General features: G+C 37.3%; 1 protein-coding gene across 1 annotated transcript in view; it reads left to right on the top strand.

The window, feature by feature from the left end:
- The window catches only part of LOC150083254 (insulin-like peptide receptor), a 503,669-nt gene that overhangs the window by 209,559 nt on the left and 279,242 nt on the right, over positions 1–14,868 (top strand). Inside the window, exon 11 of the mRNA XM_090378451.1 lies at positions 12,340–12,510. Within this exon, the coding sequence (XP_090234577.1) occupies positions 12,340–12,510 (171 nt within the window). The remainder of the gene's footprint in view (positions 1–12,339; positions 12,511–14,868) is intronic.

The following is a 14,868-nucleotide window of genomic DNA, read 5'->3' as shown; positions in this document are numbered from 1 at the left end:
GGCAGGTCATGAGGTTTTGTCAATGATATATAGGAATTTTGCTAGCAGGGAAAAGGAGGTGATTGTCCCTCTGTATAAGGCAATAGTCAGGCCACACCTTGAGTACTGCATAGAAGTCTGGAGGCCTCATTTTAGGAAGGATGTAGATTTTCTTGAGAGTGTACAGAGAAGGGCAACAAGACTGGTGAGAGGAATGAAGAGATCCTCTTACCAAGAGAGGCTTAAGTTCTGCAAATTGCAGTGGCTGGAGACTAGGCACCTGCACAGTGATCTGAATGAGGTGTATAAGGCCTTGAATGGATTGAGCACGCTGAATTCTGATGGGATTATTGCTCAGATTACGAACCTAAGGGAGCATAAATTCAAATTAAGGAAAGACAGATGTAGAATAGATGCAGAGGCGGATTTAACGGCGGGCTCACCGGGTGTGCACCCTGGGCCCCGACTTCTGAAGGGCCCACGCAAAACCCTAACTTTATACACAAAACCCCAACAAATTAGTTGAACTAATATGTTCAACTATTAGTTCAAAACTTTGGGATTATTATTATGCTATTATTAATTATATTATACATATATTATATTCAAATTTTATTGGAAATAAAACATTAATAGTACATAATATTTTTTATTTATTTAAAAAAATGGTTAACATGTATTTTTATTTTCCCTGTCTCTCTCTTTTTTTTAAGGGGCCTAATATTTTCTTCTGCGCCCGGGGCCTCAACCGACCTTAATCCGCTACTGAATAGATGTGCACAAATTTGCCTATAGCCAGTGGGTGGTTAATTGCTGGTACAAACTTCCATCTGTTGTTGTGGAAGTTGATAGGTTAAATAAATTTAAGGAGGAACTGGACAAACATTTAGAGGGAATGGTTGTGTGAAATTTTTTTTTTTTTTTTTTTTGGCTGATGCTGCATAAGCTCATACATTTGCTTTCTTGCATCACATGCCACTACTACTACATCATTTAGCTCCCTGCTAGAATTTGATAAGCTTCTGGCCTCCACTTCCCTACAAACTTCCTCATGTGTGAATGTAGATGCAAAATACTCATTCAGTTTGTAGCTACCTCATCAAGTTCATCAACAATCAAACCGTCAATATTAAGTGGACCAATCTGATTCATCCCATTCCTTCTAGAATTTATATAAGCAAAAAGAAGTCTCTGCTGTTTTTCTTTGCATCCTTTGCCAAAGATTTCTCATAATCTACCTTCACTAGCCTAACCTCCTTCGTGACTTGATTACAGACTAGCTTATATCTACCATAGTCTTCTGTGTCACTTGATAATTTATATACATCCCATGCATTTTTCTTCTCTTCCATGAGTCTCATTAGTTCATCTGCCATCCATTTAGGCCATTTAAACCTCGAACAGTATTTCTTAGTTGGGACAAAAAGCCTAGTAGCTTCCAAGATTACTTCCTTGAATGTTTCCCATTTGGAATTTGCTGTTGGTAACATCATCAGTTGATCGCATTGTATAGAATTTAAAAACTGAGACCATCATTCTCACCTTTGCAAAAACAAACACTTCCCTCTACCCCTGATGGTATTTTTATCTTTAAATAAATCTCACATCATTACACTGTGGTCACTGCCACCTAGTGATTCCTTTACCTGCAGAATCTTAATGCATGAAGAATCACTGAACATGTTGCTGTAGAAAACAAACTTTCAATAAATCCACAAAAGCCTTTCCAGTGTGCAAGTGACGAACCCACAAGTTCCAGTCAATATCTGGGAAGTCAAGATCCCTCATTATAAGACAATCTGATTTACTGGCCCACTCTATTTCTCTGTACAGTTGTTTGTTGTACTCATCAAAGTAACTAGGCCTATAACCAGTGGTGGATTCAGGGTAGGAACATTGGTGCACATGCCCCCCCTGTCGTTTTTCAGAAAATATACACCAATCGTTTAAATTCCCTTTAGCTACAAAAAAAATTTTTTTTCATTATTAACATAGGATTTTATCTATTTTTGCATTGTGGCTCAGCTATTTTCAACTGACTGCAGTTGGCAACACTGATGCTAATGTGATCACCATTGTAATGCACAAAATGGTGCCCCCCCATCACAAATGGTGCTCCTCCTGTCATTTTTTTCTGGAACTGCCACTGTCTATAACATACTCCTAATCTCATCTTTGATTTCTCAGTGGTTTTTTTTTTTTTTTTTTGATTTGGTAGTTGTTGGCGCATCGGCTTCAGTGGACATATTGCACCTCCCAAGGTTTTTTTGCAGTACTTTGATCCAAGCCCGAGGCGGGAATCGAACCCGCGACCTTTGGGTTGCCGGGCAGGTACTTTACCCACTCGGCTAGCCCGGTCGGCTTCTCAGTGGTTATGTCACACAAAACTGACTCACCATTGCACTGTCCATCTATGTCAAATGGATGCACTGCCTTATATTTTATGTGTTTCTTAACTAACAGCATAACCCCTCTTCCCTTTCTATCCTTTCTGTACACATTGTACTTCCCAAATTCCAATTCTGCTTTCCTTATCTCTGTGTGACACCACGTCTTTGATATCCCAACACTATCTATCTTCGATGTCTTCACCAGCACTTCAAATTCATTACCATACTCCTAGCATACATGCACCTATTCTTACTCTTAGTTATCCTAACACAGCCCATATATTTACTTATGACATGATAACTCCCAGATCCTGGAATTTCCCAGCACCTTGCTTTCCAAGCTGTTACTCATTTCAATAGAAGCAGTGCAAGAATCATTTTCACCTCTGCTTGCTGCTTCTGTTAATCTATTATTCTATGAATCCCCCATGCTAGTAGTTTTCTGACTCTCCTAACACTGCCTCCACCACACTGAGAAACATTCTACCCCGTGAGCCTTGCACAATCTCTCCAGGGCTGGATTGACAAGGCTCTCATCATATGTGACCTGGACTACGAAAAGGTGGTTAACGTGCAAAAAGAAGTTTTCGAGTAAACAGCCGTTAAAGTAAACATGATTCCGTGCAATGTAGACATCTCTCACGGGCCTCTGCTCATGGTGGGCAACAACTTAGAGAAACCCCAGCGATATCTGCTTTATTTTATGACATTCACATCAGTCTCTTGTTCCTGTGCAAGGAGCAAGACATTGGAAAAGGTCCAAATTGTGTGGTGAGTTTGCTGCAACACTACCTGGAAACTTCTCAAGAAACTGAGACCCTTGTCCTATTTGCAGACAACTGTGTGTGACAGAATAAAAATAATACAGTGCTTCAATATCTAATGTTGAGAATGGCAAAGGGATGCAGCAGTGTATTCTCCTCAGTTTTCTCCTAACTGGTCATACTAAGTTTAGTTCTGATCGGGTGTTTGGAATCTTTATAGCAGAGTATGCTGTCAGTAATATTGATACCCAAAATGACTTGATAAATTGTGTTATTACCTCCTCTCCCAGTGGTCATAATAAGGCTGTCTCTGCCAAACAAGTGACTTCATATGAATGGGATGTATACTTGAAGCAATTTTTCAAACAGTTAGCTGGGATTACTAAATACCATCACTTCATGATTTCCCTAGTGGAGTAGTGAAGGCAAGGAAATTTTCTGATAGTAAGGACACTGATGAGTTCACTCTTCTATTAAAACCATTGGATGGGAAGGTACCAAAGGTAATCAAGCCAAGAGGACTGTCACTGGATTGCCAGTGGTACTTGTATAACAAATTCAGAAGCCTAGTAACAGATTCTTCCAAAGCAGATGAAGTGGCCCCACAACCGAATAAAGAATTGAAGAAGAGGAAGAGGGGTTAACATCCAGCATGAATGTGTGCTATTTGTTCTTAAAGTTGATAATTTTGTATCAGTATTTCTGTATGTCTATCTTTTTACAGTAAAAATTAAGTATGTTCAATTTTTCATTTTTTAAGTTTTCCAGTTTTTATTCCCCATCATTAGGTACAAATTGTGAAGCACCGAATTGAGCTAGAGACCTGGAATTTGTTTCATTGGAAAGCGCATACTTTTTTCTACAAAAATCACCTAAAACCTCAATCGATATCTTGACACATTAAACACTTTTTGTAGTCCAGGTCACATATAATCCCTCCTATCATGTCTGGGCAGAATTGCAGACACTTTCAAATTTAACCCTACCTTGCAACTTTTTTCAGCACTGACCTGTACTTACTAAGTAAGTTCGCAGATCTTCTACTCTTAATGTCATTGGTGCCAACATGTACAACAGTATCATCCTTTGTGCCCTTAAAAGATATCTGCTCTACAACATCATCTACTTTTTTCCCTAGCAGACATACCCTGGTCCTGTTCCACCTTTTTGCACAATATATTTGCCTTCTCCCTGACAATAGAGATACCATCAATAACTAGCTCCTATGGAACTAGTGCAGTCTGCTCTGAAGATTGCTGCTCTGTTACCTCATGCACAAGAGTGAGCTCTGGCATATAGTTGGGCAGCTGAGGGCTTGATGGGTCCCCATTTTAATTCCTTTGAGGGCATCCACCCTACTCTTCAAACTCTCATAGACACCCATCAGAACACTGAGTTGGCACCTAATTTCTTGACACCTCTCTGCACCTAGCAAACACAAAGCCATACTCCTTAGCTAGATTATGTCCTGTTCCAGAAAGTTCCACAAACATTTCACATTTTGCACATTTTTTTAGGCTGTGATGTGTTAGAGAATCGCCCCCTTCAGTTGTCCCGAGCCACAGCACTCTCATTACTTTGTGCATGTTGCTTCACTGCTCTAGGAGCATCTATTTCCATTTAAATATGATTTAATTAATTAACAATGAAAATTAATAAGATTAATAAATTTAAATGATTAATGGACTGTACCAGCGGTTCCCAACCACCGGTACGTGAACCGGTGCTGGTACGCGAGGAGTGAGCTACTGGTACATGGGCTATTAATGAAACCACCTGCCATTTTCCGTCAGGGAGAGTAAACTTTTTAAATGTTAATATCTTATAAAGCCAGAACTTCTTTTTATTTTTCGCAGTTCATATCTATGTGAGTATTTCAGTCTTTCTCCTTGGAAAATAAACCTATTTTCTTTCTTGTACTTCTTAATTCATAGAACTTTATCTCTTTACTTCACCTCTTTTTTCTTCTTATTTTATATGGTCAGTATAAAATAAGGAGGTTGGTTAGTGAACATTAAAAGTAGTGTTTGCAGTTGTAGTGATTTCACAGGTAATTTGAAATTTAGATCATTAGAAATTACAACATACTGCTATCCTAATTATTATATTTTTATTCCAGTGATAAAATTAATGCTTTTAAAAGAAAATTAAAACTAATGGAAGAACAGGTATTAAAAAATAATATGAGCATGTTATATTCACTTCATGATTTTATTCAAGAAAATAACATATCTATGACCAAAAATGTCACTGATGACATCCACGAACATATAAAATCTTTGCACACAAGTTTTGAAAAATATTTCCAGGAAGACTTTACAGTACAGAATTGGATTAGGAACCCTTTTGCATTGTCGAATGAGAGCCCAAAAAATGTGGTGTACAAGGAGTCATTCATAGATATAGTGTCTGACAGGGGCTTAATGTTGAATTTAAAGAGTTCAAACTTAACAAAATTTAGGCTATCTATCTGCCAATCATATCCCCTACTTTCTGAGCAGGCAGTGAAAGTTTTAATGCCATTTAATTCGACTTACTTGTGTGAAGCTGGATTTTCAGCGATGACTGCAACAAAAAATAAATATAGCACTTTGATGAATACTGAATCAGATCTTCGACTGAAGCTGACACTAAGCAATCCAGATTCCCTAGTAAAAGTGAAACAGATTCAAAATTCAAAACAGAAACAAAAAAATTCAAGTAAAGAGGAAAATGTTTTAAACCACATGTTATGTGGAAATATAAAAACCTCATTTATCAATTGTATTTTCTTAATTAATAAATATGTTTTTCTGTTTTTAGTAGAATAGCTCAGTTTTGCTTAACTAATTATTCATGTGACTTTTCAAAACAGACTTATGTACTTATTAATTAACACACCAGTATGTCATAAGATACCAATGTAGTTGACTGGTAAGCGAGCTTATAAAGGTTAGGAACCTCTGGACTATACTATACAACACGACTTACAATACTATACTAAGCTAATACAGTGATATGTATTGTGCTATCTAGTTTTTTATGTTATACCTTATGCTGTCAAGTTCGATATCAGGGTGTCTCAAAAATACACAGCATAACTTCAGGAATGAGTTGCTCATATGTAGACAGATTTTATATCAACATAGTTTCGTAAATGCTTGGTTCCCGAGTTATTAACCGGAATGTCTTATCTCCCGCAGGTGATTTCCTTCATCACAAGGTACTGACAGAATCTGGTGGTTTTCCATTCTGACCATGTACTCAAATCTGGAGCAAGCAGATATGCACTTTATGTACGGTTTGGCGAATGGCAATGCTCTGGAGGCTCGCCGTTTGTACCACGGAAGGTTCCCAGAACGAAGATGTCCAGACAGGAAAATGTTTAAAGATATCCCGATGGATACCTTTAAACATGGTATTTGTGAACATGGGACCTTTTACACCTTGTGCTGCCAACAAAGGACGACCAAGATCTACGACTCCTGAAGTAGAGGAGGAGATTTTGGATGTTGTGCATACCACTCCCAGAATCAGCACACGCAGAATAGCAATGCAACTGGCTGTTCAACGTTCGACTATTTGGAGAGTGTTGCGAGAACACCAACTGTAACCTTACCATCTGCAATGGGTACAGGCCTTGTCATCAGCAGATTATCCTGTGCGAGTAATGTTCTGCAGTGGTTTTTGCAGCAGTGTGGTACAACTCCTCACTTTCCTGCCTTAGTGATATTCACAGATGAAGCACAGTCGGCATGTATGGGCTGAGCAAAACCCACATGCAATTCTTCCATCACATCACCAACAACGGTTCAGCCTCAACATCTGGGCAGGTGTTTTTGGCGATAAGTTATTTGGGTCCTATGTACTTCCAAACAAACTCACAGGGCAGGCGTACAGAAACTTTCTGGAAAACAACATGCCTGATTTCTTGGACAACATGCTACTGATCATTTGTCAACAAGCACACTTCATGCACGATGGTGCTCCCACACATTTCAGCCACCTAGCTCCCCAATTACCTGAATGAAAGGTTTCCTAGTCAGTGGATAGGTGGACCAACTGCCTGGCCTCCATGCTCAACTGATTTAAACCCACTAGATTTCTTCTTGTGGGGCCATTTAAAGCCATTGGTGTATTCGACTCCAGTAGCTGATGTGGAAACTGTCCGCCATCGAATTGTGGCAGGTTGTGAGACAATACGAAACATGCCAGGAATTTGGCATCGTCTTCGCGAGTCCATGAGACATTGATGTGAGGCCTGTATTCAGGCAGAAGGTGGACATTTTGAACAATTACTATAAGGTGATGTGAACAGTTAAGTGTCATAGACAGACCTTCAAAACTCGGAAGCCAAGCATTTCCGGAACTATGTTGATATAAAATATTTTTATTGTCTACATGTGAGGAACTCATTCCTGAGGTTATGCTGTGTATTTTTGAGACACCCTCTATACGCTATCGTTACGCTATACCATAACAATCACAATGATAAATTAGTTATATCCTTAGCTAAATACAAAGATATATGCCCAAAAAGTGATTAAAACCTTCAAACTACTTATTTATTACAATTAAACCGTACTATTCTTCTGTGCTAATGGTTATATTCTACAATATTCTCCCCCGAAACTCCGATACAATAGCTGTATGAGTAGAGAGTCATAACTTACAAAATCACTAGCTAATCCCAGGCTGTTGCCCAGCTCAATTCATTCTTTTTTTTTTTTTTTTTTTTATGAAAACCCCAATCATGAGAGGAATTAGAACCCATAGTACTTAGTTGTAAGAGTTGAAGGTTGAAAGATGAGAGAAGATACTTGTTGACATTAGGCTTGAAATCCATATGAAGGGAGGTTGTTCCAGAAAATGGAAGTTGAATGAATAAATGAGGAAAAAGAAAAGTTGGTTCTGTGAGTTCGAAGATGGATAGTAGAAGAATGTAGACTGGTTGTGGCACATGTTTGAACTGGTTTGGAAGAGAGAGAGCAAGAACTATAGCAGCCAATTCAGAAGAACAGTTCCCATGGAAGTATCTATAGAAAAGGCATGCAGCAGAAACAGTACATCTGTGAGACAGAGAGTGGAGACATTATTGTTAGAATTGAGTCATTAATTAACTTAACTGCTTTCTTTTTAATGGAATCAAGAAGCCTGAGAGAGGTTTGGAGGCACCGCCCCAGATTTGATAGCAATATTCCATGGTAGGGTGGACTTGTGATTTGTACAGAGTGAACAGCTGTTTGGAAGAAAAATAACACTAAGAGTGAAAGAAAAAACAATATTTGTAATGTGCTTATGCCAAGAAAGATTAGAAGTTAAGGTAATCTCCATTATAGATATATGATCCTGGCTAGAAATCAGAGTGTCGTCGAAGATAAGCACAGGAGCCTTTTTGTGAGATATATGACAGGACTGAGTTTTAGAAGGATTGAATCAACCAAGTTATCTTTGCTCCACTGGAGAAGTACCTGGAGATCAGCATTTAAGAAATTGGTAGTGGATATTCAAGAAGTTTAAGTTGTTTGTGCAGAGCAAGGTTTCTCAAACTGGAAGTTGGAATGCAATGTGCTATCATCAGCAAAACTATGGATAGGATTTCCGGTCAGTGGAAGAGGGTCATTAATATACAAGAGGAAAGGAGTGGGAAAAAGAACACTGAACCTTGCAGAACACCAGAATTAGTGGAGAAGTTGGAAGACAGACAGCCATCTGCCATCACCTGCAGTGAACGATCAGAGAGAAAACTGAATAGTCAATTACAAGAAACAGTTGGAAAATCATAAGATGGAAGCTTATTTAGAAGACCTTTATGCCAAACATGATATAAAGCCTTTGAAATGTCAAGAGAAACTGCTTGAGTTTCACCAAACTTTTCCATTGAATTTGTCCATACATAAGCCAGAATATCACCATGGATTGACACTGACAGAATCCATACTGGTGATTGTTGATCAATTGGAAGGTTTCAAGAAAGTTGAAGAGTTGGCAGTTAATTGATTTCTACATTACTTTAGAAAAAGTAGAAGTAAGTTTAATTGGACAATAATTAGATAGGAAGGATTTGTCACCCTTTTTAAGAACTCTCTGGTATGAGCAAATTTCCAAGCAGAAGGTAAAACACCTTTGGAATAAGAAATTGAAAAAAGGCAAAGCAGAACACCAGACGTTCAGGAGCACGGGTTTTGAGAAAAAGTGGAGAAATACCATCAGGACCTGGAGCTTTCTGAGCATCAAGATTGTTCAAAATCCTTCTGATATTCTGTTAACGGAAGACCACAGAAGGCATAGAATGGAGTGTACTGTGAATGGTAGGATATGGTTTACCAAGAACATCAATACAAGTTAGAAAAAAGTAGAAGCCAGCAGGTCAGCTTTATTTTTGGCTGAAGCAGCAACAGAACCATTTGGTTTTGGCAGATGTGGTAAAAATAGATATGGGCAAAGGTTGTGGCCAATAGCTTTGGCAAGAGACCAGATTTCTATACTACCATTTGGATAAGAAGCAAGCTTTCTACTCTTAGCCTGTTTGAAATCTACTTTGAACTGATTAATAACTGCTTTACAATTGTTACGAGCTTTGTGGTATAGGCAGAAAATGAACCTGGAGATTTGGATACAAGTCAGTTGCGATATGCAACACTCATATCTTGAACAACCTTAGCACATTTAATGTAAAATCAAAGTTTAGATAAAGGATGAGATTTTAAAGTGGAGTGTGGAATAACGGATTTCATCCATACAAAAATAATTTTGCTGACATGATCTGAGCAAACATTGACATCAGAACATTTTAAACAGTAATCCGACCAAGGAAAAGATTAAACAAAATCTTGCAGATCATCCCATTTTGCATTCTTATAATGATAAACAACACAAGGTTGACAATGTTCACAAAAGAAAAGCTCATGGAGAAGAGATTACCACCAAGTTGTGAGATGAGGTGCCTAGAAAACTACTCACCTTGATCATGAACTTAAAAGGGTTTGTGAAAAAAATATCAAGAGTGTTGGCTGTGTGGTTAGGATTGTCTGGTATTCTGGCAGGTAAATGAACAATCTGTGCAAGGTCATCATTAGTAATTGCAAAAGCCTCAGCACTTTGACAAACTGGCTCTGTGTGACTAGAAAATGGAAGCCAGCTGGAGTTGTGAACATTAAAATCACCAAGGAAAATTACCTCACTGTTAGGAAAGTCAGACTGGAGAAAGTCAAGTTTCAAAGAGAGAAAGTCAAAGAGTTTCAAGTGATTATTGATGTTCAGAGAACAATAGAGGCAACAGTTGAATTTTACAGAATGTGGTACAGAGATTTTAAGCCAGAGAAGATTGAAAAGAGGAGATTCCAAATTACTAAAGCTCTGACCAGGAATATCAGAGTAGACATATGCACAAGGTCCTCCTCTGAAGCGAAAGGAATTATACAGCGAACAATTCAGACAACTGAGGTGAGCAGTGGTTGAATCACCCGATAACTTTGATTCTGTCTGAAAAAGTACATGGAGTTTTACAGACTATAAGTGGAAATGGACATCATTGAGATTAGAACTGAGAACACATATATTTGTGTAATGAAGAAGTGTTTAGGAGGTTTAGATTTTTTCACAGATAAGTTTGTTCTATTAGTTTGACAATTCATAATGTATTCAGTAGTAAGAATGGTGGGAAGGCCATGCTGTATGAAATAATGAAATTTTTGGATATGGCATGCACATAGCAAGAATATACCCAGCTCCTTCATATAATGTGGTCCCTACAGTGCCCCCATATACACATTACTCTCTCCAGTCACTATCTGGCAGAGTAGAGGCAGCGAGATTATACACTAGAAATCTTTATTGCAATAATAATAATAATAATTGATACATTGCAATATTGCCCTTCACAGCCACCAGGCCAGGGGTTATCTGACCTGGAATCAGATATCCGTTAGCTGATCTGGAAGCTTCATAGAAAGTTACCAAAAGTTCAGTCTGATGGACTATCTAGCGGCCAGCCTGTGAATTCTATTTTAGAGTTGTACCCTCGAAATGTAAGGAAGATTGGATCTTGTCATGATGTCCATCATAACCTCAGAAGACATCATACTGTGTGTTGGAAGAGATGGGGAGGTTGCTGGAGCTTTTCTCTGGAGACTAAACATTCTACCACTTCAATCCTCCAATATCAAAATGGTGGTATTGCACCGATTGATGAGCGTCAGAGTCATCTACCACCTATTATTGCATGGTAACACAGAGGGGCGGCATTCTTCCATGTGGTGTGGGCACCACACTTCAACCTCTTCTTATGTTGCTTTGCACCTGGGTGTCACCTCCTGTATACTAGGTGCCATATTTCAGGACTTGCACATGTGGATTATACCCAGGGTTACTAATAGACTCACCATAGTGAAGGTACAAGCAGAGGATTTGGCTGTCATAGACTAGCTGGTATTCACTAAAATTAGGTCCACTTGAGTTGGGTATCACATGAATATGCTACTAGGCTGATGCTGCATAAGCTTGCTTTCTTGCATCAAATGCCTCTACTAATGCTAATGCTAATGCTAATATCAGTTCCATTAGTGTTTTAGGCTCCCGTGTAGCAAGCCCAAACCCAGGTTGTTATACCTGAGAGAATGTTTGTAGCAGCCTCGAGGACTACTCTGAATAAGATTCTAAAGAGAAGTTTATTCATGATGTAATTTAAATGAGATTACAATATCAGAGTCCAGTGATGTGATAGAAGGAATATTAATATTTTCTTTTTTATCAAACTGAATATTTTGAATTTATCAATTGCTAGTAAACCTACCATTGCAAAGATGCAGAAGCTTTCCTAAGATTTTTAAATTAAATGAGGTATTTGATAATGTTCTTTTGCTATCCTGATCTGGGATAGGAAAAATGCAAAATCTTTTAGTGACATAACCACTATGTTACTGGAGTTTACAACTATTTTAATAGTGAATACAGTCATTAAATATATTTAGCAGTCATGTGAGTTTGAACCATATCCCACTCAAATGCAGGTGAATTGCTCCATTTTTACACTTGATCATGCAAGTACTTCTGGTTGATTCATTTATTTTCAGTACTATGATGATCTGAAATTGTAATTTATATTACAGAAGTATATAAATATTGAAATTAAATTTAAGCAAATAGTTTAATAGAAATCAGTCTATTCATCTCTTTCACTCATTTTCTGTCATTACAAACTGAGTCCATTGCTTTTTCTCTGCTAGCACCAACACCTCCTGTTAATGTCAGAGCACATTCGCCTACTCATGGAGAGATCGTAATTTCTTGGAAAGAATCAAAAAAACCCAATGGCAATGTTACACATTATAAAATAGAAGTAATTATGGAACCAGATTCTCAGGAATTTGTCAACCAAAGAAATTACTGTGTTGAACGTAAGTTTGTAAATTTCCTATTCAATTTTATTTAATATATATATATATATATATATAGATTAAATCTGCAGACTAATAAAAATACTTTATCTGGGTAAAAACATTAAAAATTAAAAATTTTAAAATACAGAATTGCTGTGCATTACACTGAGTGCACTGCACTTCCTGAAAAACATTCCTTTTAATTTCAAAAGGAATGTTTTAAAGGAATTTTAATTCCTTTTAACTGCTATTAATTTTTTCAAACATAGCTAACCCTTTCATCTCACTCATTGACATAATCATAGCCATAATTTCAAAACTATTATTTACTATTATATTATTTAATCCTAAAAGAGTATAGCAAATTATAGATACCCGAGATTTCAGGAAAGGTTAAGGAAGAGTTTATGAAAACTCTATTAGCAACGTGTTTTAGGTTTGATAAAACTGACTAAAGTATTAAACCAGAATTATACAGATTGTATTTCGAATTTGCAATAAAATCAAAGAAGATACTGTATTCACTCAGCGGCATAATATTCAAGTGTCAGTGATCCCAGTGTACTATGTAACCCTAGAGAGCTAAAATTGTTTTTTATGCCATCAGTTGGGAAACTACTCATTTGTACAAAATCAAATACAATCTCTACTAACTCTGTTTTATCAAATTTTCCTAACCTAATCCAACAAAAAAGAAACTGTTTTATATAGTTAACTTATGGAAATTGACTAAAGCATTAAACAGGAAAATGAATGAATAGAAGAACACATCTGAATTTTATGCTGTGTAATGAAATCTGTATTTCAAATTTACAGCTACCACTAATAGTTGAATAAGATTCATGAAATGGTTACCAATTGCCAGAAAGATTAACTTTCTCAGCTGGCATGTTCTCATAACTGTTTAAAAATTCACTTAAAATGAAAATGAAAAATTCACTAAATGCAAATAAAATTTGGTTTGTTTTGATAAATTGCACATTATTTGTTTTTTGTCCATTATTAATTGGTAGAATGCATTCAAGTTCACAGAATACAGTATTATCCAATATCATATATTGTAACATCTAAGATTATAAGAGACAATAAGATGAATCACTCTGGCAGTGTTTAAAATTATTGCCAGGACGATTGCCAAAATTGCCAGGGTATCGTGTACGGCATGTGCATTTTGTATACAATAAAAAGTTCTTCTTTATCCATAGCAGCAATTTGCCTCCAGTGCCACACTGCTCCAATTTGTTCAGCAGTCCTCCATGTGCAACAGTATCAAAAGCCTTTCTAAGATCCAAATATATAATATCAAAGTTATTCCCTACATCCAGTTCTTTTGTGACTACTTTATAGTATCCAATCAAATTTGTCAGACAAGACTTCCCCTTAACAAAACCATGCTGTGTCCAAGCTATAACAGAAGTCTTGTCTCAATGATCCTGCAGTGCTTCTTTAACCAGTGTCTCCATTAATTTTCCTGGAACAGAAGTTAAACTCACAGGTCTATAATTACTTGTGTCAGCCTTTGATCCTCCTTTGTGAATTGGGGTTACATTTGCACATCTCCAATCTATGGGTACCTCCCCTGAGTCCAAAGAAGCGCTCATAATTATGACTAAGGGTTTACTTACTACCTTTGCTGCCTACTTTAATATAACTGGATAGATCCCATCCACCCTGGGTGCCTTTTTTTATGTTTATCCTCAACAATTTCTCCTCCACTTTACTCTCAGTTATTACAAAATCATCTAGCTCACTGCCATACTTTACTTCACCTCTGGCATTCCCCTTCCTGAATAACTCCTCATGTGTGAATGCAGATGCAAAATACTTGTTTAGTTTGTTAGCCACCTGAGAAGGATCATCAACAGTTGAACCATCAATATCCAGTGGACCAATCTGATTCATCCCTTTCCTTCTAGAGTTTACATAGGTAAAGAACTCTTTTCTGTTTTTCTTTGCATCCTTTGCCAAGGATTTCTCATAATCTGCCTTTGCCTGCCTAATCTCCTTTGTGACTTGGTTACAGACCAGGTAATATCTATCATAGACTTCCATGTCACCCATTAATTTATAAGTATCCCATGTATTTTTCTTCTCTGCCATATGTCTCATTAGTTCATCTTACCTCCATTTAGGCCTAAACCTTGAACAATATTTCTTAGTTGGTATGTAAAGCCTAGTAGCTTCCAAGATAAATTCTTTGAATGCTTCCCATTTTGAATTTGCTGTTGGTAACATCATCAGTTTGTTCCACTGTATAGAATTTAAATACTGTCTCAGACCATCGTAGTCGCCTTTACGAAAGCAAAAACCTTTCCCTTTACCCCTGATGTGTAATTACCTCTTTGAGTAAATTCCACTTCAGCACACTGTGATCAC

Source organism: Mastigoproctus giganteus, chromosome 7 (genome assembly GCF_048544385.1).
Source record: "Mastigoproctus giganteus isolate SK-2022 chromosome 7, ASM4854438v1, whole genome shotgun sequence".
NCBI lineage: Eukaryota > Metazoa > Arthropoda > Arachnida > Uropygi > Thelyphonidae > Mastigoproctus > Mastigoproctus giganteus.
The sequence above is the reverse complement of the archived record's forward strand: the minus strand, read 5'-3'. Positions and strand labels throughout refer to the sequence as shown.